At 42.5% G+C, this 26,671-nt stretch overlaps 2 protein-coding genes across 5 annotated transcripts in view; both read right to left on the reverse strand.

The window, feature by feature from the left end:
• Window positions 1-13,535, reverse strand: part of arhgef10la (Rho guanine nucleotide exchange factor (GEF) 10-like a) — a 168,055-nt gene extending 154,520 nt beyond the window's left edge. For both annotated transcript variants that reach the window (XM_083771476.1, XM_083771475.1), the window contains exons 1-3: window positions 13,294-13,535; window positions 2,970-3,317; window positions 999-1,029 (exon numbers count right to left, since the gene is read on the reverse strand). In XM_083771476.1, the coding sequence (XP_083627602.1) occupies window positions 999-1,029; window positions 2,970-3,312 (374 nt within the window). In that variant the 5' untranslated portion in view covers window positions 3,313-3,317; window positions 13,294-13,535. The remainder of the gene's footprint in view (window positions 1-998; window positions 1,030-2,969; window positions 3,318-13,293) is intronic.
• Window positions 13,536-20,762: 7,227 nt separating this feature from the next.
• The window catches only part of chd5 (chromodomain helicase DNA binding protein 5), a 73,477-nt gene continuing 67,568 nt past the window's right edge, over window positions 20,763-26,671 (reverse strand). For all 3 annotated transcript variants that reach the window (XM_083771590.1, XM_083771589.1, XM_083771591.1), the window contains 4 exons: window positions 23,449-23,612; window positions 22,829-22,955; window positions 22,510-22,575; window positions 20,763-22,054 (listed from right to left, as the gene is read on the reverse strand). In XM_083771590.1, coding sequence (XP_083627716.1) covers window positions 21,927-22,054; window positions 22,510-22,575; window positions 22,829-22,955; window positions 23,449-23,612 — 485 coding nt within the window. In that variant the 3' untranslated portion in view covers window positions 20,763-21,926. The remainder of the gene's footprint in view (window positions 22,055-22,509; window positions 22,576-22,828; window positions 22,956-23,448; window positions 23,613-26,671) is intronic.

The following is a 26,671-nucleotide window of genomic DNA, read 5'->3' on the forward strand; positions in this document are numbered from 1 at the left end:
CCTCCGAGAGAGACACGCACGCAGGCACGCACGCACGCACGCACGCACGCACGCACGCAAACTCTTAAATGCAGACCTGTATCCACTTTTCAGCACAGGAAAGCCCACAGGAATAAAGCCCTATACTCCTCTATCTGTAGAGGTTTCCCAGCACACTTCCCCATACACTGTAGGGGGCTCAACCTAAATCAGCTGCTTCATCACAGCAGCTGGGGGACAGAGACACCTGAATGGTGACACTGCAATTTTTTTTGCAAAACTATTCAGAGATTATTTTTAAATATATTAAAAGTGTATCATTCTTTTTTTTTTCTTTTTTTTGCCACTGCTGGTTAATCAGGGTTGATATTACAGTAATTGAAGGTACTGCCCTACAGCCCTACACAGCTTTTATACAAAAGATCTTGCCAGGATTTTGTGCAGCAGCAGTGACCTCTAACCTGATACGTATATGCTGGCTGTCTCCCATTATAACACATTGGGGTCAATTTGCTTTTGATTACAAATGGAAACTGCGACTTAACTCATGGAATATATCTCAATATTTTCATTAGAACTTGTAGAGTGTGTATATTGGACAGGCATATAACAGGCTTTCTTTTTTAAGGCAAATTAACTTTCTTTCCAAAGTTTTCAACTTTGGAAAGAAAGTTCTTCCCGACTCCAATTAAATTGTGAGCTGAACTCTATAGGCAGACGTCGGATACTGTATGCATAATCAACGATGGAAGAACATTTGAGGTCTCTATAATCATCTTTTGTTAATGTTGATGAATAATTATCTCCTCCTGTGCCAAGATAACAATATAGTGTCTAGTAACAGTAATACTTGTTTGATGTGTTGCTCATACAGCATTATTATTTATTAACCCTACATAACATTGTACATTTTCATAATTGTAAAGCTTGAGAATACATTAACTACTGTCAAGGTGTAAACATTTACACACACAACTACAGTCAAGGTGTAAAAAACACAGAGCAAAGAAATGACTTACCGGCTGCTGGATGATTCACTCACGGGAACATCTGTTGAATTGACAATAAACAAGCATGTTTAAAAATGTGCAAGGTCAGGAAATGTCTTCTTGTCTGCCATAACCATATGTGTTGTGTGATGTCCCTATTTTAGGCATGTCATAAAATAACTTATCTACAAGGTAGCAACATGTGTTGCTACCTTGGCTTGTTGCTTGGCTATTTCCACCATGCAACATCATCGTACAACGGTACAATGTAGTATAAAATAATAGCACTTAATTGTTCAGTTAGGATACGATTACAGTACATAAGAGTACTGATTGTGAATTTGGAATACATGATCAAGATATAAATATAAATTATGTTTATAGAGCCAGCATTTAGTACCATATTGACTTGTTGTGACCATCGCTAAACCATGTGAAAAGGACATTTTGTGTGTGCTGGCTATCCATCTGTCTGTATCCCTTTCATGCCCATATTTCTGTATCTTCTCTCATGTGTCCTTTATTCCTATATATGGAGTTCACATGACATGGTGCATTTATAGATAATAAAACGTTTTAGTCACTGGAATAAGACAAGATAAGAAACACTGTAAATGTAAAGCATTACCAAAACTGAGTAGAAGTGAAACAACAAAAATGTTCTATCTCCTAAGAGAGCGCTATATAAACACCAGTCTTCTGGCATGGGCAGGGCCCGAATCCCTCACCACCTCTCTCTACTGCTTGCTCATGTAAAAAGCTTCCTCTACACATCATTACAACATCTACAATTCCCCTTATCGGATTACCACAGAAGATACAGCACAGTCCACATGGTTTAAAAAAGCCTCTTAATTCATCACTAATCGCTTCGTTTTGTCAGTGGAAGATCTGATATTTCAATCTCACTTCTTTATCTAGTCAGAGGTGCAATTACCAGGGCTGTTGGTTTGGAAACATTACCCAGGTAGCTAATACATGATACGGATATCTGCACGACATCATCCAATTAGGGGTAAGTTAACTGTGCTTTTTGCCAGGCTGCCTAAGGAAGTTAAGAAATCCTTTTAAGTGAGGCTAAAAAAACTCACTGAAAACATAGTGTGTGGGGCAGGCCGTGATGCTGATATCAACTTTATGTTTATGGCGTACCACAGCATAGCATTCAGCTGAGGGAAATGATAAACACAGCAGCTCAATGTCACACTCATGAACATTGATGTCCTGTCCTGTACGTATGTACGGTATGGTGGTTTCAAGGAACAGACTTGTGACAAGGACACCCTAATTCCTTCCCTATCCTGTAAAGGAAAACAAACATTCCAAGTACATCACAGGCATTTGCCTGATATGCTTTTATCAAAACAGCGAGCGAGTAGATTAGGGCTGCAACTGTTGTAGAATGTCTATTTGAATTGTTTTGGCTATAATAATGACATTCCCAAAATAGTGAGTTTTTAAAACATTTGATAATTACATTATCGAATGATAATAGGTTAGTTCAGCCAACTGTTGCAGTGCTAGAGTAAAATGGGGTCCACACATGGACCTTTTGATTAGCTTATCATGCCTGTTATGGGATTTGACCTTGTAACCTTTTGGGGTCTTTGTAACATCCGTTAAGAGGTAGTTTTTGGCAAAACCTATGGTACTCTGTTGCCTGTTAGAACTGTGGTTCCAAGAATTCAATTCTGAGAGAACACACCCCCAGTGGGAATGGAACCTTCTAGCTGTTAGGGGCCAATGCTACCGACTGCGCCTCAGTGTACTGCATGCATATTAACTTTAAAATATAAAAATAAAAATAAATACATTCCACAGTCAATCACTGGCTAAGGGACGTTCACTGAGACATTTGACTTTGTTTGAATTCTTTAGGGGATCTATTGTCAATGTATGTATGAATATATATGTTCATACAGTACATGATGTAACCATGGATATGCTCTGAAAGTGTGATTTTTTTTTATTTCAATTTCAGCTCTTTAAAGCTTGCCTTACCTGTACAGGCATTAAATACTGCATCCTTAGGGGGATTCGTCTCCTGTCCAGCAGGAGTCAGTACAGTAGGAAGCAGTTGTGAGTTAACAGAGGCCGTCTTCGGGGTATCATCTCCCATTTGACTGTGTGCGTTCACACTCACAGAGGCCTCAGCGGGGTTAACTTGGGTAGCAGACGACTGGACAGATTTGAGCAGATCTGAGCGGATATCCTTGTTCTCCGCGTCCACATTGTCCTCCTCGGGGCTGTCCTCAAACTCGAATGGCTCCCCTTTCTCTTCATCCTCGTCCTCCTCCTCCTCGTCCTCCTTATTCTGCGTCTGCTGAGGCTCCGCAGTGGACATAATGTCTGTAAACAGAGATAAGGCTACTGTTTAAATAGAACTTATGTCCACTATTTTGGAAAGTGTGAAGCAAAACGTTTAATAGCACATTGTGGCTGTCACCAGAAAACAGACCATTTATTTTCAAAGTTATGCTGATATATATACACAGTATCTCTGCATCCTGGGTTGACAGTTTGACACCTTAGTGACAAGTGAAATGTAGAATATTACTGACATAAGTTTCCTCCAGTTGAATGGAGAAAACATATTTGAGTGAATGAGGCGGAGGCTCAGAGAGAGAAAGTGTAAAATGACAAGAGGCTTGCAGCCTTGCAGTCAACACCAAGAACTAGGTAAAACAGAAGACCGAAAATAAAATAAAAAGTAGTTTTTGTTTTTATAAACCATTGCTCAATGAACATATGAATGTTGCTTGAGTTCAACATTTTCTCTCTCAGGATGATACTTAATTAATGTTAGTGCACGGTTTATTACTAGCAGGCTTGATTACTGTAGTGGGAGTGCATGCACATCCTCAGGAATCCCCAATGAAGATCTTTTGAATGAAGTGTGGACCTGAGAACCAGTGTGTGCACATATCCATACATTTCAAAAGTCCTTTTATATCAAAATTAATACTGAAACCAGATATAATCATTAAGGAATGCATGCACTGTGTACTACAGTATGCATTTTCCAGCCATTCAGTTAAAAAAGAAAAGAAAAAAGAAAGTCAAACACCAACTCCTGACCAGGTGAGCAGTCACGTGCACACTTGATTGGTATTTAAACCTCCCTATGACATCTTTTCTTTGACCACCACCCCAGCATCTACATTATTCCCTTAGTGCCATTTCATTCCCTGTAATCTATTTGGCTGATCCTTTATATATCCTTTATATATATATTATGCTCTTTAAATATAATATTCATGCTCAATAAATGTCTGACTGAACTACGGTATTACATATTGGCAAATGCTTCAGAGATGAAATCCACAGCCAGCTAAATCTATCCGTTTGAATCTTCTCAGAGCTGTTAAGCCAGGGTCCATACACATGCATAACGGATTTACTTCATGCAGCGAGTGCAAAAGTTGTAACTATATTTTGTAATCACAAACTTCAGAATGTATCCCAAAACGACCCAACAATTCTGAACTTGGCTTGACTTTAGATTGATTAAAACAAAAATGAGTTCAACGCAGCCAAATATCACTGTATATTTCTTACACTTTCCCGAGCAGGACAGAGGGAGATAAAGAGAACAGGGGATTATGTTCCCAGCACTGTAAACATAACATATGGCTAGGAAAAAATACTGTTAGCTAAATTAAATAGTCTGAGAAGGCTTAGTGGCAGATTAATTAAGATATCTACACCTGTTTACACTGATGACAATAGTGCCTTCTCTATAGGGGACAATGTCCCAAGGTCAGGATAAGAAGGCGACAGGCACTCACATACTTTCTTTGCGAGAGTGTGTGTGTGTGTGTGTGTGTGTGTGTGTGTGTGTGTGTGTGTGTGTGTGTGTGTGTGTGTGTGCTAATCACGTAAATTGGGTACATTATCTTGGTAGTCGCATGTGATCAGTCAGTGTCACATTTCTCATATTCCATTCCAATTGGCTATGATTGGTTTCCAAAGTTTGTGGGGGTGGCCGTTTAGCACAAAATGCCACACATTATGAATGCAGTACGTATCACAGCGCCACACTGTGATAATTTGCACACACATTCCCACTAAGCCAAGGAAGAACTTCCATACAAAATTCAAATCTCCACATGGCGGCGCTACAATATCTCACTTCATGTTTTGGCCTAAAAACCGTACAGTATTTTGTACAATCAACATTTTTTCTCTGGATTCTTTGGATGATGATGGGCCCCGTATTTGTGCCAGATTACATGTTTTGCAACTACTCATACAGACTTTGTCCAAACCACACAAAAATCGGTGCACCTTATATCTTCTCTGGGGTCACGTCATCAAGTGATGTCATCAAGGCCCTTGCTAGACAACCCGGCCTGGTGGAGACCTGTGCTCCGAAGAGCAGACTTTTCTAGTCTTAGTTTTGTAATAGTTGTATTACTGCCGTCAGAGGAAAGCTCAGTCAGTCAATCAGTGTGTATAGGAATGGTATATTTGGTCCCGAGCAGGGCGACTCAAATGCATTATAGCATTGGCTGATAGGGCAATAAAATATGCTATAATGAGTGAACATACTAAGCTCTAGAAGTCAAGTGTACCACTCCTAGGCCTCAGTGATGTTGTGTACGACATCTGCTTTGCATTTTGATTAGTGCAGAACTATTTCCTATGCTGGAACATTCCTGAGCCTGATAGGGCAGTTTGCTGGGGCCCCTGGGAAATAACACCATGGATAGGAGGGCTGAACACATGCCGGCCCAGGCGGGAAAACAGTCTAGTCCGGGCAAGGCTATTTCTTGGAGATTGAATTATTGCCTGACCCCAAATCATGAACCTAATCAGTTCCATGAGCCAACTTGTTTACTACTGCCAGTGGCTATTTGACAACTAAATGTGGACATGTCAGACGTAGACTAACCGGTTCAGGAATATCCAATCCATAGGTATACTTTATACTGGATTTCAAAACCTAAAAATCCTAAAAGGTTTCCTGGGAGACCTTTGAAATATAACAGAGAAGCTGGCTTGTGACTGGAGTGTTGCAGTTTAAAGACAGATCTCCACCGCACCAACATCGGCAGCGGTAGGTGTAGATGGTGTGGACGCTGTTGTGACTCGGGTCAAAAGTTGTAGGGAAGCATTGAAAGCCAACAAAACATGCTTGATTACAGCCATAGAAAAAGTAGATGTATTTAGTACGCCGGAAGTGTGGACGGCACGTTACGTCACGCTGCCACTCAAGTGATTACTGGCCAATCACAGCGCATCTTTTCTGGGACTTACAGACCCCAGCTCCTGCAGACCAACACTACAGACTACTGCCACCTCCTGTTGTGGAGTTATTTAACTCATTTACTCACTGCCATGCAGAGTTTCTCTAGAACAGTCTGCAGCCGCTGCCAGCGTTTTTGACCCTTCTTACTAATCTTTCAAGACCTACTTGCACAGAATATTTTGTTCTAATGACTATGTAAACATCAAATATGTCAAAAGAAAGAAGTTCATTAGGGGGGAAAAGTGTGTTTCTGCCATGTTCTGTTCTTTAGTTTATTGGTAGTTGAATACAGCTTGTTTTCACCACCTGCCTCGGAACAGAAAGCAGAGAAAAAAGCATTTTTGTGAAATAAAATCCTAGGGTTTTTTCCAGTTGTCCTCTCATCCGGAAGCCCTAGATGAACTCACAGGTTCCGGAAGAGACTCTATCATAAACCACTGACAACACCTATACTATACACTATACTATACACTGTATACTATAAAACATCTACATATAGACGTCAATGCCGTTTAATCTACAGTGTGAAGGAATCCATGACGCAGGTACTGTAACTTCCGCGTTGGTCCTATATACAGTAAAAGACATCATGACATGAGCATTGCTATTCGTCATCCCAGCAGAAAACTGTACTGCAGAGCAGATGTCCTGGGCACAGTGGGCAGCTCTCAACTCTCAAGTGTGTCTGTTTGAGTGTTAAACCAGAATGATGTTGTTATTGTAAAATAGCAATTCTCTACAGTTAACCACTTTCAACCTAGATGAAAAAATGCAGATCTACAAGGTTACTACCTGTCGCTCGCACACACGCACGCACGCACGCACAAGGTCCATCCAACTGCTTTAGCCTCTCCACTGTACCACATACACAGTTTCTCCACCCGGCCCACTCATTGGTCTAATTAACAATGACTCTTTTGTGGATGGAAAAAAGCCCTCAGTTGAGCCGCAGAAAGCATTGTTTCTGCATTGGTCACCATAGCACTGACTGCTTAGCTCACAGACTAGGCCATCAAGGCTGGGGTTGGATTGTACAGATGCAGTCATTGTAGGAGTTCTGCTTTTTACTGCAAGCTTACAGAACCACACCCCCCGCAAGGAATTTTGTGGACATTATCAAGTTTTGCTCTCGCGTCAGGATCCATGACTTACAAGGAATGGTGTGACTGTGACAACTACCGGTAGTTGGTTCACTTGGTTGTGATATCTTATAGTTTGTGAGATATATACCACAGTATATAGTACTTATTTTCTATATTATATACTGTATAGTGCAGTAATGTATGATACTGTAGATGTGAAGGGAGACTACCATTGCCTAAAGCACTATATGTGACAGATAAATATGTGATAAGTGCATTAAGAGGGACAGGGGACTTCCACAATGGCTCCCTGTGTACTGTGTGTGGTATAGAGGAGAACGGCTTGGCGTGAAAGGATGAATGATCTGTGTGTGCAAATCCATTTTTACTTCAGAGGAAAGCTGCTGTCTCTCTGCCTGAGCTTCATAGAAGCCTGCAATGCATGTGTGTAATAGGAAATTATGGCCACACTTCCACAGAGGGAAGCCGTGCTGTCTTGAGTAATCACACCTGATTGACTGTCATCGAACAAGCAGAAGCCTGCATTTCCCTCCCTTTGAGATGTCAAAATCATCTCCCATCTTGAAATCAACAAGACAGAGCTGAAAATGTTCAACCAAAAAAAACAACCCGATTCATAGCTAACACTACTGCAAAAACTTAAATGCTGGAAAACAGAAGAATAACAAAACACACCTCAACATTCTAAAGGTGTTGTGAACAATGTACTTGGAAGGCATATGTTAACTTTGGCCATATCATCAAACAATGATCAACTAAAGAAAATAAAGAGCCTCACGGGTGGCTCTGTGTGAAAGCTGTGCTTTCATATAGTATACATCACACAATGGAGATGAATCCAGCTCTAACACACCCCATCCCTGACCTACATAAAACCCTGGTAACTCATCCACCGTGTGCCAAACGTGGTAATGAGTGGATATGGCGGATTTGTACAGGAGGAGAGTTTGTGTACTCGACACTAACTGGCTGCATATGTGTCATCTCTATCTTTAGAGAAGTTTGTTCTATGCATGTTCTATGCTCAGCTCTGGCAGAGACATTGTATTGTCTCCACCAGGACGGATTGCCAAAGAAGGCCAGAGACTATGTTTTCACCCCCGTCTGTCCGTCAGTATGTCTGTGAGCTGCTAATCTCAGGCACTGTTGGACCGATCGGCATGAAACTTTGTACGCTCTGCACTCCCAGTACGAGTTTATATAGTGTCAAATTGCAACACGTTGTCTCAAGATACTTTACTTATAGTCATGGCATTTGTCATTGATAGATTGAAAAATTGGGTCTCCCCATCCAATAGTTGAATTAAAGTAAAGACAACATTTGAATTCACAAGTCATGAACGGAAATCTCAAATTACTCTGTTGAATCACTTACAGTAACAACCACTCATCAGGCTCAAGTCAGTTATTCAAACTCAGTTACTGCAAGTAAGCTCAATTGTACATGGGCATTGGGCATATAGCCCATGATTGTGGTATGCATCTGTAGAGAAACTACATACTGTAGCTATTGGTCAGAGCCTAGGGATTTTGTCAATAGACAATGCCTCAGAACAGCAGCTGGTGAAGACTGAATAAACAGCATTGTATTCTAATAGAAAGACATCAAGAAGCAGCTCTGCTCAGGCCTGTCCTTAATAGAAGATGTCATGTCACACCACACAACTGCCACAACTCTCTCTTGTCAGAGACTAAAAGAGATGGGGGTCCTTGGACAACAGCAAACAGTTCCAGACAAACACAAATCATCCTCTGGCATTCCTCTTTCCGCCACTGACTCTATAGCTTGTTTCCCAGGCGACATCCTATCAAGGGATACGAATGTGACTCAGTCAATTTAGGAGCTGCAGCAGACGGCGTCAGAGAGAACAGACTGACTACATCATCCTTTTGGCTATCAAGAGGCATAGCAGTACGAGTGGGAGGCTCGCCAGAGATTTGTATTTTTGTTTAATGTATTCTCTTAGATTAAATAACTAGTAACCCCACCAGATTTAGATCACAGAAAAAGCTAGACTAATGCAATGTATGTTTGTATGTATTACACATTTTGATTAAACACTATGCCCCTTACTGCTAATTTAGATCAGCAAACACTGGAAGTCTGTTCAAGCCTTCCTTAAAACACTGTGGCTAACACGACTATCGTGTGGATAGTCCAAGAGCTTGACTCTTCTCCCGCCTCCCGAGTCAGAATACTAATACCTCAACCCCTCCTCATTTCTTGTATCCCATTCATTCATATTTGTTATTTTCATTTTCTTTGCTTGACCAGTGGCCACTAATGCTAATCTTATGTAGATAACATGTTGTTTAAACAGAGATGCTAAGTTTGATGTATACTTGGGATCCTAGTTTCATTGAAGCACGTCATTGTTTTCTTTGCACTCGTGTACAGAACTATGACCATTTATTCAGTCATAGGGTTAGCAATTCACTGTGATCTGCCTAGCAGTAATATCTACCGTACTCAATTTCTTGTCTAAATCAATTCAGTGGGAGTCGATGTGGAATTCTGGGCTCTGCAGCGACACACTGTGCCCACAACATTTATTAAACAATACAATCTCTAGTCTAAAGCATGGCCTGTGTCAGCCCAGAGCCCTTGGAATCCCAGTTCATCCAGTACCAGCAGCACTGGACCTGCTTAGGTATGCACAGATCTATTATTCATACAGGAGCCGATGTGGCCTTCAGCTGCCCTCAGATATGAAGAGGAGCGGCCTGTCTGTCTGGTAATGTAAGTCCAGCACAGCAGCAGTGGTGAGGCAATGCTAGTAGTGGCAGAATGTCACATTAGCCAAGGACACAGTGGGAATAACGGCCACCTCCTTTTTGCCATCTGGACTCACAGTGACTGCACAGACAACACTGCACTGGATCCACAGAGGTGCTGTGCAAATATTGAACAGAGATAAAGAGAGTGCCGAGTATGCTGACAGACAATGTGCCCCATTTATCGAGAAACGCCAAAGGATTTGAATTTCCCATTAGGAGAATAGATTTTTCTTTACTTATTTGACAGGTTTTAATTAATCAGAGAACACATTTTGGTATTTGATATTCATAAGCGTTTGCCATCGTTCAAGCAGTTGTTCTATAAACCTAACACCTTATTATAAGGTGTTATAGGTGGTGTATATGATATTTTTGTGGTCTAAACAAAATGTTATATATTTTTTAATGTTAAAGATCTGTATTCTGAATATATATTTCTACAAAAGCTTGTTTGTTTAGTAACAAGGGTCTCCCTAAACCAAGTATTACACAGTACTTCAGGAAATTGTCTCTATGTTTACCTTTACCTTTATACATTCTTAAAGGACCACTTCACCACTTTTCAACCTATCTTCATATAATAGGTCCTCACTAATAATCATGAAAGAATTGTGCCATTTGACAATAATGTGTTACATGTCTTTCCAGAAGTGATTACTTTACAAAAAGGTCTCAGTCATTCATAAATAATGTTTGTTCATGAGCTGGTCACTGAGCTCTCATTGACTCCAGTGCATTCTGCCAAACTTCCGGGTAGTTTGGCTCCCATGAAACTGTCATGGCTCAGCCCAGTCACGTGACCACTTCTCTTCCTTCTCAGAGCTTCCTTGGCCACAATCAGGAAGCCTCACAAGTCACAAACATGTCACTAAAAGTTGAAGTACCACTATGAAGTGCATGTGCATTCATTTTTGTGAGTGTACCACACTGAATCTAAGTATTTATACTGATGCTTAATGCATACTTTCTGTATTACAGGCTGTAGTTTAAGAGCACCAACAAGCAGCTTTGGCCTTGAACTTTTTTTAGCCTGGGTGAAACTAGTCAGGAAATGAGTCAAGGAATATTTAAATATCACTCCATCCTTGAACCCAGTTATCCATTGATATACTCAGTGTGAGCTTAACACAATACACATGTACACCGACATTCTGAAGCCCGCTATTCCGACTTGCCGCCATTCCGACACGCCACATTATGAACCCTATCCCTAAACCTAACCGCACGTGGAAGCCAGTAAGCCATTCAAGTTGGAATAGCGGTGCGTCGGAATGCCACTCTGTCAACCACATACTGTACGTCAAGGTTTTAACTAGAAAATGTGCACAGTCATGGAATTATGTGTATAATGTATGAATGAACTGTGGTGTGTTGAACAAAAGAACGGTAAACCAGTTTTCTTCCAGGAAATAAAATGTCTGGGTTTCCGAGGCTAGTAAACCAGCAACTCTGCTCGCATGGTGCAGGGTTCAAGCTACTAGTGCCTGTGCCCACCACTGCAGCGACAAGAGGTCTGAATCCTCTGATGTACCTCCGGCTTGGCCGGCATTCAAACTAACACAAAAGACTGTGCATAACTGTAGTCCCGGGTTTCTAGAAGTTTGCATGCTCCATGTCCTATTCCGGTTCAGTTTCCTATAGATTCGTTTGATTGGCTTAACACTGACACCTTCATGCGTTTCTTCACTGTTGGGCGGAAAGACAAAGTGTGGTTGGCGACTTCACGTGTATCAGTGCCCAAACTGCCTATGGCCATGACACCCTCCCTAAAGCCTGCAGCAGCAACAAGGGACTACACTACAAGCGGAACTGGGAATTGGCGAAAAAAGTGGGAAAATTTAAAAATAAAGAAACAAAAGTTGGCAACTTGTGCTGTCTTGCATGAGTGCATAACTTAGTGTATGCATGACAAGCATACAGTCTTGTCATGCAGCAAGACAGGCAGGCGTTCCAATAAATAGTGAAGGCTTTGTAGTTTCAACTCCAGGCAAGGCATGCGTGGATTGTTAATGCCTGCTGACTGGAAGTGTTGCCATGTGGCAAGTGTAAAAAGAAAAAAAACTAGTTTCTTAAAAAGAAAAGTTCTGGGGCTTCCGGCAAGCAGGGCAGAACCAGGACCCTTGTCCAAAATGCTAATCAGATGGACAGAGGACAGCCCCCCTCCCTCCACCAAGTCCACCCCACTCTATTCTGCTCTTATGAGGCAGCGTGAAATCCCATCCAGGGAGGGGCTATTATACACCAGGAAGCAACCGTCAAACTGGAATGGTTAGGGCCAAGCCAGGGCCAAGGGGGCGGAATCTCTCTTCCCTTTTAGCCGTGGGGGGCTCAGCCCCCGGGGCTGATGGTTGTGTTTTACTGTGTGGTTGGAACATACACTCTCCAGTCTCTCCCACAGGGGTCTGGGGGAGCTGGAAACTTATTTTAACAACCTTATTTTAATCTGTATACAATTATACTAACAACACTATGCAGTCACTGGAGGTGGTCACCTTACTCTTCCATTGAGAAATTTGACCCTGGTGTCAGATAAGAAACCTATTCCTTGATAAAAGGTACAAACTCAGAAGTGGTCCAGCCATGTGGGAATTCTGTCTTGGCCAGCAGGGATTCATTGAACCATGGGCGTGACATGAAACTTGAGGACTGCTGCCGTAATACTGAGGTATATACGTTGTGTGTGTGTGTGTGTGTGTGTGTGTGTGTGTGTGTGTGTGTGTGTGTGTGTGTGTGTGTGTGTGTGTGTGTGTGTGTGTGTGGGATATCTTTACTGGTAACTGTCTGATGAACTGTTGCAATCATAACAGGGCCTCGTGCTCTTGACTCTCTGTCTCAGGCTCTGGTTAAATCGCCCATGATGGTGTGTACTCAGTCAAGAGGCCACCCCGGGTGTCAGCAATACTCCTCTCCTCTCCTCTTCTATCCCGCCCTATCCCCTACTCCCTCATTCGCTCAGCTGGAGAGGAGGGACAGAGGGAGGAATACGAAACAGCAGAACCCATCACCCACACATGTATATACCCATGATGACCCCCTTTTCTGACAAAAGCTCCTGTAGCCTGGCTAGCCATGCTGTGGAATAGAAAGACAGAAAGCTGGGGGGAGAGCAGTCAGTGAGGCAGGTATGAGGGAAAAAGACAGAAAGAGAGAAGAGGAGCGTCTGTGGGGAGGACAAGAAATATGCACCTCTCACCTCCTTGTCTCTCAGTAGTGTTTGCTCCGACTAGATTCAGGCACTGGTAAATCCCTGATAACCACCCATACGCTCCCTAGTGTGTTTCACCACACTGGCAGGTCCAGCAGTGTCATCCTTGGTCTCCAGCGGGGGCTGCAAGTGGCAGATAGCACACAGACGAGATCCCTGCAGTGTTTACTTTCCCACAAGTTCTTCCCTGCTCCGTGTGCGCTAGCTGTTCTCTGAATGAGGTAACCCCTTTGCTCCCTCCCCTTAGTTTCTCCCTATCTCTCCCTCCTTCTTGCCTCTTTGGTTCTCTCCCTCTTTCCACCTCCCCTCTCTGTCCCTCTGAGGTTTTTTCTTTGTATGGGTACTCTCTCCCTCCCTCCAGCCTCTTATGTTCTTTCTTTCTTTGCTTCCCTCCCTGCTGCGTCCCAGACAGCAGCACAAAGCAGGCAAAGAGCTCCCAGGCAAAGCCGGCCAATGACAAGAGTGAAGCCTTGTGTGCGGCCAATGGAAAACCTATGGGGCGGTGTTAGGACCATTCAGGGGGAAATATTTAGATCAAGTGGGCAGGGCAAAATGAATAAGTAGGGCTGAGGTGAAGTTTTCTGTATGCTATTCTGCTGATCTGGGGTCAGTTTTTTAAATGTTCCAACCAATGATGGATTTAGAAAAGGGTGTGGGAGTAAAACTGACTGCTGGTCAGATTATGTGACTAAAAGTTAGAGAATTAAAGCAGGCAGGAAAATGGTTTGGAACCATGACACAGATTAAGTGCCATTGCATAATAAATAAATAAAACAGTATTAATCAAGCCAAATGCACACATTATTATTTCATCATCTGCAGTGGTTGGAGGTAGTCCCCCTACTCTTCCATTGAGAGACACTTCTGACCATGGTGTCAGTAGGACACCTACTGGTTGATAAGTAGTACTGCCTGAAGCTCATGTGCCCAATTTGTCCCCCAGCAAAGCAGGCATTGCGTCTTGAGTCGACTCAACAGTAGACTGCCACCCAGGAGTCTCAATGGCTAGTTTCAATCTGTACATAAAGTGTACAAAATGCAGCTGGACTATGCTACATTCAAATAAATATCTGACATTATTCTATCATTAGAAACAATCAACATTTAATTCACTGCATTCAACTGTAACCAACAAATGACTTGTTATCCTAACCAATTAGGTACTGTAGCCAGTAACGCCAGGGCTCCACTGGGCGCGTCTGCGACGCGTCTGCGTCGCGTCTGCGTCGCGTCTCCGTCAATGTCGGGAATGTGCCCTTTTAATCAATGGAGGGTGGCTCCACTGCCCGCGTTGCGTCGCGTCTCCGTCACCATAAAATTGAACCGGTTCGTTTTTTGACGCACGCACACGTGACGCACACGTGACGCAACGCGACGCAGACGCGCCCAGTGGAGCCCTGGCGTAAGACGCCTGAGGGCGAGAAGCACGCGTGTACGCATCCGCCTCGGCATGGGGGGGGGGGTCAGACCAACATGGAATGAATTCTGTACTGGCCATATAAGGAGCATGTCTTGAGTGTACAGGGTTTGATGAGGTGGGATCTAACACTGCGTTTTAACACTTTGCCGGCCTTGAATTGTTTAATCCAACGATCAGCTCTGCTTAATACGCTAAATCCGCTATTTGTTTAATGTGTTTAATTCGCAGTTTTAAAATAATCTAAAATAAAGAGCGGATTTGTCGCGGACCTGGTGACGAGGCCGTCGCGTTATGATGACGAAATCGGAAATCAAACTTCCGGGGCCAGTGGTGGTCGGGCCAAGGAAATGAGCTCAATGCAAGTGAACGGGGGGCTTTTGCACTACAACACGCTGTGGAGGCTGTTCTTGTCATGGCGCCTGGTCTTTCTCATCAACAACAAACGATCGGACTATATTTCGCTGGATTTTCGTGGATCAAAGTGGCAAATACTTCGGTGTATGCTCCAAAGGTAATAAGACAATCTAGGCAGCGTGGAATATTGGATTAAATATTAGCGGGGAAATGAATTAAGATAATTCAAAAGATGAATTAATTTCATCTTTTCGACCGACGTTCCTCCGCCCACCTGTTCGCCAGCTATCGTCACGTCAGTAGTTGCCGGGTCCCATTGACAAATGATGCACTTCCGGAAAATTCGTCTGGCTGTCGCCCGCTGTTAAAACACACTGTAAGGGTGGTAGCGGTAGCGGGGACATTATCTTGAGTGTACAGGGTTTGATGAGGGCCCAGGTAGGGCCGGGACTTCATTTTCGGGTCTGTTGAGAACTCTACTTTTCACCGGCAGTCGGGCAGGCAGGCCCGCCGCCCATCTAGAGTTTGAATGGACAGGTATAAGTCAAAAGAGAGACATTGAAGAGACATTGAAGATGGCTGGGGAGACATATTATGGAACATATGTCAGAACAGGTTCTAACATATATCCATGGCGTATATCTATTCTACGTTCCGAGCATAGACATGGTAACGCCCTGCCTGCCTCTGATTGGCCTACCGACACTGCCGGCCTTACCAGAGTTTCCTCCGAGGTGTAAGATACATGCTGGATAGTCTGCCGCGAGGTTACTCCGTGGTGGGAAATAAATAAATAATACAAGTTTAAACTTGAAACATTATTGTAGTGTAAAAAGTTATTGTAATAATGTGACTAATAGTATTTAGTTTAACACTTTAATTTAGAACACAGCCAAATCCAACCATAGTACATTCATTCAAAGCAAACGGCACAAGTTTAGTTTAGTTATTAGTTTGCCTCTTCTACAAAAATTAAAGTTACAAGTTACTGTCGCGCGTGCCAATAAAGCTGCCATTCTCTTGTACTTATTGATGATGATGATGATGATGATGACATATTAAGGAATCTCCATATATGGGTTTAACTGCAACAGCAGGTCGCATTTACTATGACATCAGGGATATCCATCCCTGATGATGTCACGTGATGTCAAGATGACCTGGGCACCATGCCTATGGGGGCTTGCCCATAGAGTATTGTATTAAAAGGATAGAGACTAAACTGGCGCGAAGCTCCGCCCCCTCCGCTATTCATGTCAGTGGAAGTTGCTCAGTGGCGTTTTGAAGCACCCGGAAGGCTGCCGGAAGTACCGTCTATTTCCGCATTTTTTCGCTGATTCAGCATTTGGACACCAAATTTTGGTGTCCAAATGCGGAAGTGCAGCTGGGCTTTAACATTGAGCGCTCGGTTGCACGGGGTTTCCTCGTCAAGGATCCACGGCTCCGCCTGCAGTCCTTCCTCTTACCACTAGGGCCCAGCGCTTCAACATTGGAGTGCTAGCTGGCCCCTTGGGCTTGCCTGGAGTGACCAACCAACCAACACAAATGCTAGATAAAATCCTTTAACAAGACTTGGTTCTCCTGGAGGGAGGGAGGCAGGGAGAGAAAGAGAGTTTAAACATAATAGTATAATCAGCTAAATAAAAAAATAAACATGTCTTGTGTCTCTCTCTCTCTCCCCCTCACACACAGAAGAGTGTCCGCCTATGACAAATTTTTGCAACACATTGAGTTTGTGTCCCAATTAAACTATTTGTTAACCACCACTGCAATGAAATGACAGTCATCATAGCAGAGACAATGCGTAGGCTACTATTATTATTAATAATATTTTTTTGCAAATTGTATACAGAAAAGTAGCCTTAATAATAGCTCAGAGCTACTGTAGCCTACGTTGATACTGGTGGTTCACATCACATGACGCTCGTATGACAGTCATGTGCTATGCTATAGACTTTCTGGTCCATAGCCTTGAAGAAGTCCCTTAGAAGTCCATAATGGATATTAGCCTGAGCGTAGGGAGAGGGCACATAAAGAAAGGGGAGGTTAAATTTAGGCATGCTTGAACCTACCTTGACTTGATTAGCCTCGGAAACCCGTACGTTTTTAGATCACATTAAGCTCACATTATGAGTTCTCTTTCTGGCCTCGTCGGTATAGTTCACAAGTGATTGAACTTCACAACAGCAATACTATCATACTTCCATTTGTCCCCCCCATAAAGTAAAGACATAAAGTAAAATGGTCCTGGATGAGAAAGTAAATAATCCGAATCCTCCCGTTCATGCATGCAGGCAGCCATTGTTCAAAAGCACACAGGTGGTTTTGTAATTGGTCAAAATCAACACAAAAACAATTGTGACACACAATGAAAGTGAATGGAAGTAAATTTGTGCTGTAGAAAATAACTGACTCTGGTGTTGTTGCTGCTTCAGCATTTCAAATAATATATTCTAAGGTTAATAATTAACATTAGCCATAATAATAATAATAATGTCTCATCTTTGTTCTAATATATAAATATGTATATGATGTGGTTTAAAGCAGTGGTTCTCACCTTGAGGTCCTTGAGGAGATTTCAGGGTCCCCACTCCCCAGCTAGGTAAATCGGTCTAGCATCCGAATCACTCTAACTCTATATGCATCAGCTAGTATTAGTTGATCTAAATGCTTTTTGTCTCCACCAGGCCGAAGGCATGTGGGGAGAGTATGTTTTGCACTCCGTCCGTCCGCGTGTCCGTCCGTCCGTCCGTCCGTGTGTGTGTCCGTCCGTGTGTCCGTGAACAGCTAATCTCGGCCACCGTTAACCCGGTCGATGCCATATTTTGCACACACACTCCCTGGATGCCAACGATGAACCTCTGCCCCAAACTTTCCAGAACGGCCTGTTATAGCGCCACCAGGAGGCCGCTTTGTGCAAAACAAGTTTTTGCACAGTACACCTACAGATTTTGTCCAAACATCACGCAAATTGGTACACAGTCTCTCTAGAGCCATTCAACGAAACGGGTCTTTCAGATTTATCAGACTCCATCCTGATTGGTTAAGATTGGCTTCCAAAGTTCACAGGAGTGCTCAGTTTCAAACAAAATGCTGCAAATCATGAACACATCGCGTGATTTCCGTGAAATTGTGCACCCACATTCCCACTAGGCAGAGGACGAAATGCCACATGAACAATTTCAACTCAGCCTCAAGGTGGCGCTATAACTGGCCGAAAAGTGTTTTTACCTCTAACTGCACGGATCTGTGGATAACCTGGTGGAGACCTGTGCCCGGAAGGGCACTTTTTCTAGTTAAAAGTATTTTTAATACCATTAAAACAATTATATTAACATATAATGTTAATATAATTAAGGTCCCTAGCACAAAATATTTAAATAACAGTTTTTCTCAAACTCAAATGACGGGAAGTGCATTTTCTGGCGAGAGTATAGGGAGAACATGTTTCATAGGATTTCAATAAGATTACGATTTTTTGACTAGAGAAGTTATAAGGTGTACATTTGATTTGAGCAATCATAGTATTGTCAGTGGAACTGAGTTGCTAGGGAACAGCTTGGGTCCAAGTTCATTTCCTGTCACGATATTCACAAGCACTGCAACAGGAAATACAATGGACCCATTTAGAATGTTTATGTTGTCAAGTGTGATACGGTCTAGTGAAGTCTCTGTCTGTGTATAATGTGATGCCTTACATGAATATACCTATTTCTTTACCTAATCACACAGTAAAACAGTAGTGAAGGCTCATATTGTTTGTGACGTGAAGCATGGCAAACACAGAACACACTGTACAGTAACTACTAACTACAAAGTCCTCTGTGAGGGAAAACTCACATTTTGGAAATAATACTCATTCAGAATTGGAAACATTCTATGAACCTGCTGTCAAACGAAACAATCAGACTTGTTTTACCGTTGTCCAGAAGATTTATTAAAACACAATGAACAAATACACAGAGTAACAAATTAAAAGATGACAATTAATTAACTTTTTTTTCTCTCTTTTTTCTTTTTCATTAAATTGCTATACAGCACAGATATCAGTACCATAACACTGATTGGAGTTCATTGTCTGTAAATGCTAGCCACACAGCAACCACTACCCCCAAAACCACCCACCCCACCAAACCACCATTTCCCGCCTTGCCCTCTGAACGTGAACCGTAGGAAACGTTTCACATGCTGTGCATTTGCTGCAACAAAAGGTGCCTTAACCAGGTTCTTTTGATAGCTTTTGAAGCCTTGTTTATAAGCATGTACATATATCATTAATATATTTAAAGTATTATACTGAAGCCTTTGTTTTTGTTTTCTTTTTTCTTTTAGCAGACATAGTTACATTCATACTTGACTTCAGTTTGATTGCATTTCATTTGAGCGTTGCGTTTTCGTAGTCATTTCAAGGTCAGCACTCCTGAAGGGAACAGACATGATTGTGATCAATGAGCACATTTCTGTGTGCACACTGCAGTTCTGTGGCAACTGCCCTGCAAACATTAGATTTTCTTCTGAGTGGGACATACTGTATGTCTAAAAAAATCTCTTGATTATTTACAAAGTTTCTGAGGATCTTTCTGTCAAGCAATTTAATAACTGATAGGGTCAGGTTAATAATGGTCTGAGCAGAAAAACAATAGACAAAACAACACTGATGAACACATAACAGAAAATATCGCAAAAAACATAAAATCAATATACAATGCAACCAAGAGAAAAAAACGACCTGCTTTTTGAAATGAACATTGTGGGTCAATATCTTGCGATTTTTGCGCTTATTAATACTTGAACGTTAAAGTGAGTTGTCACATTCATTCCAGACATGAATTTGGAGTAATACGATTTAAGAGAGGTCAGAACAAAGGACCTCTGCAGGACAATCATTTGAAATTGTCATAGGACAATAACAAAATATATTCATCGTCATACAACAAATACATTTCCATTTAGTGCATCTAATCACTGTTGACTGAGAAACTTCAAGTGCTGCAACAATGCAACAATAATATATTAATAATAATAATAATAATAACTTTGAGTCATAACATTCAAACGATGAATTAATAGAAAAGTAAATACAGTAACCTTGAATATACAAAATCTTTCACTTGTAGGACAGTCTCATGAGCGCATAGAAGAAAATATGTAGCTATAGCACTCTGCTATGTCTTTACACCAGGTAGAGCAAAGGGTTATGATAGATTATCCAGGGGAAAACCAAAGTATGGCTGAGGAAACCAGAAGTAAAAGAGAATCAATACAAAGTATCCCTGTGCAACATTGGTCCTTAAAAGTTGACATACAGAGAATGCTCCTATACTGTACACAGAGACTGATTGGCGAATACAAATTACAGACTTGCCTCGGGATTATACTTCATCAACTACAAATCATATCATATCTCCTAGATTAGGCAGAACGCCTTTAATGGCACTGAACTAGTAGTAAAAGAAAGACCTCGCTCAAATACATATCCTATTTTACCTTAACGTAAAGATAATAAGCAAACAAATTGCTTATTAGTTATTATCATAACAAACACAAGCCATAAGGTGACATAGTGTCATAAGCAATAATTTTTGCTTCTCACAAAAGAAAACTGGGAAGGTCCCTGGGATGTAAGGCAAAATAAAATCAATCTCCCCAACCCCCACCGTACACTCAGGACACTCAGGACAGGATGAGTTCCTGTTTATAGTTCACTCCCCTCGGGTCTGTTCCCAATGGTTTAGCTCTAAGCAGCCACTGCTAACATTCAATTGCAAAGAAATACTCATACTATGTACATAAATACTGAATCTGAAATGTGTTAAAATTGTCTACTGTCTGTGTGACCTTCGGTCAAGGCCTAGCCTGGCCTCTCTCCAGTTCACCTACAGTATGTGTGTAATAGTGTTTTCGCTATGATTAGAGCTATGTGAGGTAAAATAAACAGCAGTCTCTTACTCAGACTATGTACATTACCAGTGATCAACCATTCAACCCCCGCACAGGTTGGTGAAGGACTGCAGCCATCAGTGTCTGCAGACAATTCACCTTCTCAAGTTTGCCAGTAGGTGGCAGCCTTTCCAGGATTGAGGCAGAGAGCGTCCAACTAACTATAACTACTGTGTTAACAGTAAAAGTCTTTTAACATTTTCAAAGCAACACTCTGACCATTTGGCCACTACACAGACTACAAAACATGGAAATAGATTGAAAGTAACGGAAATGGCTGTCATAAAAAACAACCTCTCATTATGTCTCATCCTTAAGACTGAGGCCGTTCCCTTTGCTGCACACCTCTACATAAGGACAAAGCTCCAATAGGGCACAGTCACAGTGCACAGTGAAAAGGCAGATGGATGACAGCAACAGGGTACACATAGAATGAAAAACGTTGGGCCTGGCATGAATAAAAACAAGAATGAGTACTGCGCAAGAAGCATCGGAACCTCATTACATCCAACTTGCTCACAGGGAGAGGGAGAGAGAGAGAGAGAGAGAGAGAGAGAGAGAGAGAGAGAGAGAGAGAAAGAGAGGTTCCTCTTGTAGCGCTGGGAAAAAAATAATAGGTTTTCCACCTCTTAATACAAGCTGCGCCATCCTCAACAAGTCAGTAAAAGCAAATATCTACTGAAATACGTCAGTACGATCCTTGAAAGGCAAAAGTGCAATTCATAAGATAGATATATCTGTAGTCCTCAAAAAACACGGTTCTTTGCCTTCCTCCGTAGACAGACAGCTTCTTGTCATAGAGTCAAGTCGTCGGTTGGCTGTTCAAAGAAAGGAGTGGGACAAAACAGAGGGAGGAGTGGGAACTGAAGGGAGAGACGGGCAGCGTTATCCTCAGAGTGTCACCGACCTAGTCCTCGATACAGATCACATCATTGGGTTTGCCCGACTTGAGGTCTGGAGTGGATACATCCCTCAGGGAGTCAATTGACTTCTTGTCAAGATGGCTTGAAGGGGGCGGCGGGCCGTTAGAGGACACTAGAGCAGGAAGAGAAGTGATGCTTTATTTACGTGTTTTTTTTTCTTTTTCAACCATTGGAATTTGTGTTTATCTGTCTGTCTGTCTGTCTGTCTGGATGTGTCAGGGCATTAGGAGACACATGTGACACAGGAAATTAAACACCATTTGTTGAATACATAATACAGTGAGTGGTTCTCAAACTTTTTCATGTCAAGGACCCCCAAATTAATGTGTATTTGGCCGCGGACCCCCATACAAGATTTGGTTTGTTAACATGACATTTTAAATAAAATAGTTTTTTCCACATTTTGTCAATATTATTTTGAATATATACGATCTAAAGATTTTCAAACAGCCAATGTATATAGAATGTATAAAGTAGTTACACTGATTTTGGAACCCCTCAAGGACTCCTGGGGGTCCCCTGACCTCACTTTGAGAACCACTGACATACAGTAATAGATGTATTTACCACACTCTTGAATGAATGCTCCAAGTTCTTGTTCTTGTCCAAATGGGCTATTATAGCGAGAGGACACTGGAAAATAACGTGTTAATTATTTACTGTGGATATTCTCTATGGATATGCACTATGCAGCGCAACATACTGTAAAGCAACTGCAAAATGATTCACATGAATAATTATTTAGTAATGCCTGTCCATGTGTATCACTTTGTACCACTTTTGTCAACATGCCATATGTTTTCATCTATGCATTCGGCTTGAACACTCTATAGTCCTAATGGCTTGAGACAAGTGAAATTGTACACTGTGTATTGCTGATTCTTACCACTGACATAGGGTCCCAGAGGCATCTGGCTATAGCTGACCAGGGGTTGTCCACCTGGTCCTCTGAAACCTCCTCCAAAGCCACCACTGTACATTTGGGAACAGCCAAATCCACCCTGAGCGAAAGGCTAAACATAACAAACAAGTGATCAGGGGAAAAGACAATCTTCCGGATATGCATTTTGGATTACACAAGAGAAATACAGTATTGGCCATGAAGGCAATTATCGAGTTGTACAGTGAAAGGGCTGTATACAAGAAACACAAGATCAGACCAGGTGCTTTTAGGCCAGACAAAACAGACAGGACTTCATTTGAGTAGTGAAAATAAACACCCGAAAGGACTTTGTACTCAATGTATGAATAGTTAAAAAGAAAAAAGCAGTAAAAACTACAACTCTGCCAATATATGAATTAAGAAGTGTTCGTTTTTATCATACAAAACATTTATCATCTATTGTTGTACACACTAGATTACATTTGTGGGATTCTGGACCCCCACCTCTGATTTAAACAACGTAGCATTACTTAGGAAAAAGTAATTCCACAGTAAGAAACCAAAACTGGTCGGAACTCGGTTCAACGCAGATTTTCACTTTGACGATCGTGTTCTGCTCTCACCTGTTGTGGTGGAGGTTCATTGCCTCGGCTCGTGAGGCGACTGAGGATGCTCCTTTCTGACATCTGCAGGCGGGCGGACACAGGGGGGATCCTGGACAGCATGTTGGGCAGTCGTGTCACATCTGCCTTCATGTCGCTCAGAAGCTCCTCCAGTTGGTTTAGCACTGTGACCAAGACAAACCAGGGGAATTATCTGTGGCGTTACCACACAGAGGCAGGTGTATTAACCCGTTGAAATACATTCATTCAAATTTAGACCGGAAATAAGTACTCAAATTCCAGAAATCAAAGATTGCATCTGTCAGTGTATACGACTCATTTGAATTTGTATTTTTGTCAGGGTCAAGACTGACAAAATTATAGAATTATAATTGTCTCCACCAGGCCGAAGGCATGGGGAGAGAGTATGTTTGGCCCTCCGTCCGTGTGTCCATCCGTCCGTTACCAGCTAATCTCCGGCACCGTTAACCAGGTCGATGCAAAACTTTGCACACACACAGGGGCACAATAACCGCAGGGACGCAGGGGACGAATCCCCTGCCAGCTTCACATTGGTCCCCCCCAGATGAGTTAGGGGGTCCCCCCTGGCTGGGGGGTCCCCCCCTGTATCCCCCTGGCTCCAAAGTTATCTTAGGAGTAATACTTTTGAAATCCTGCGTTCATAAACGCGATATATTTTGAAGCATATATTTGATCCACCCCTGTTTAAATCCCAAAATGGTTTGGCCCGTTCTGTGTTTTCGGAAGTTTGGGAGTTGTTACACCGCCATCAGTGACCCAATGTGCTTTGCACTCTGTAATGATTCTAATAATACAGGAACAGGATTCAATAGGTCACCACTTTTGGTGTCACGCACCACTTTTGATAACACGTGTATTGGCTATATCAGTAGATGAATGGATTTACTTTATCCTTTTCATGTCAAGGACCCCCAAATGGACACGTATTAGCCCGCGCCCCGCGGACCCCCCCATTTGAAGAGAAGAGAAGGACCCCCATAAGAGAAGATTTATACAGCTCGGACGGACCCTATTATTATTTTTTTTTTTAAGATATCTTTTTGCGGCTTACGCCTTTTATTGATTTTTGAAGGGACAGACAGTAGGCTGACAGGAAACGGGAGAGAGATGGGGGGATGACATGCAGTAAAGGCCGTGTCGGGTCCGGGAGTCGAACCCGCGGCACACTGCGACTGGATTACCAGTCCGGTGCCCAGACCGTTACGCTACGGCCTGGGCCGACGGACCCTATTTTAATGCCATTTCTAGCTGTGGGACTCCAATTGATAATCAATGTCAATGTAAAAAACTGAGAGCGTCCACATGACGCCACACACTATCATGTAGTTGTACCCCCTGGAACTCGCTCAATGTCCTCTGGGGGTCCCCGGACCCCACTTTGGAAATTATATTATTACACCATTTTGGGATTCATGGGGAAAGGAGGAGATCGACGCCGCTAAATGCGCTAATGAAAGCACAACTGTCAACACCAGGTAAGGCGCTGCAGGTTTTCTTTCCTCTCAAGTTGCATGGGTTTAACACTAACTACTACTAAACATCCGCTCCTGAAAACTTCCCAGGTGTTGTACATTTTATATAGGATAGGCTAACTTACAGATCAGATGGTCAGTGAGTTTTGACCTGTTCGAGGCGCTGCTGATAATGTGGTTAAACTTTTAAGTTTTGAGACAAATGGGGAGGAGGAGGAATCACAGCCAGGTAATTCATAATAATAATAATAACTGTGCCAAAACGCAGTTTTGTATGTACATTGAGTCACTGGAACAACCTCTCTGTAGTCCGACCCCAAACCCTAACCATAAATAACCCCACGTTTTTGTGGTTAGACCCCCCCCATCCCCCCCTCCCCTAGGGTGATGGGGGGGACGGGGGGGACGGATTTTTCGGCGGCGCCGCTCTATATCCCCCCCTAGCGTTCGGTCAGTCTTGCGCCTCTGCACACACACTCCCTGGATGCCAACGACGAACATCTGCCCCAACTTTTCCAGAATGGCCTGTTATAGCGCCACCATGAAGCAGATTTTCACATTTTACCTATGGACCGATTCCGTAACGGGTCTCATGGTCGCAGCCTACGTATTTCCTGTAGGCGGAGACGACACATCTGCGGTTTCCCCGCACCAAGCTTCTACTACAATGAATGGAAAAGTGACTGATGTTAGTCTGCCTCAAACGTTACTCTTTTACCTACTTTTTACTAACACTAACATTACAAAGATGCCCAGAACATCGGGATGAACCTGTGCAGTTTATGGCTGCTCCAACAGTAGTGGCAACATAAAAAAAAGAAAAACGGAATGTCAAAATATCTACCGCGGTGGCTGAGACCAGAGCCATTGAGTAATGGTTGAGACAAAGCAGTGAAAGGTCCTGAAAGATACATAACGTCAGTCTTACCCAATACCCAATCTTTCTGTTTTAGGAACACAAGGCTGCTGTACTTTATACCTCATGCTCTTACTAAGCATTAAAGTATGAGGAATACGGTCCATAACTGCACTGATCTGCGTGAAATGTTGAATACATGCACACTCCCTACAGGCCAAGGAAAAACCTTTGCCCTGCATTTTTCACATCGGCCTATTATAGCGCCACCAAGAGGCCAACTTTTGTAAAACACATTCTTTGATATTACTCCTCCAGATTCTGTCCAAAACTCCCGCACATCATTACACAGTATCTCTATATAATAGTCATGTGCTCAACACGGATCTGTCCGATATTTCATATTCCATCCTAATTGGCTAACATTGGCTTCCAAAGTTTGCAGAATTGGCCCGTTTTGAAGAAAAGGCCTCAAATTATGAATGCAGCGTGCAATTTACATGAAAGGTTTCACACACTTTCCTACTAGGCTGAGGAATAAATCACACCCTTTTCACATTGGCCTGTTATAGCGCCACCAACAGGTGGGTTTTTGCAAAACATTTTTTTGGAACAAAATGCCTCAAATCATCCAATTGCCATCATAATAAGACATGGCACCCTATTCACATTGGCCTATTATAGCGCCATCAGGAGGCCACAATAACCTGACCTGGCCTGGTGGAGACCTGTGCCCCGAGGGGCACTTTGTCTAGTTATAATATAATACTGTTTAATCTTCCTTTCATTTGCTAGGAATTCCAAGGAATACCTTTGGAAATATTACATCAAGGTATTCCGAAGGATGACGTGCTTTGTTAGTTTTTTCTTCATT

This window comes from Protomyctophum parallelum (genome assembly GCF_964188405.1).
Source record: "Protomyctophum parallelum genome assembly, chromosome: 8".
NCBI lineage: Eukaryota > Metazoa > Chordata > Actinopteri > Myctophiformes > Myctophidae > Protomyctophum > Protomyctophum parallelum.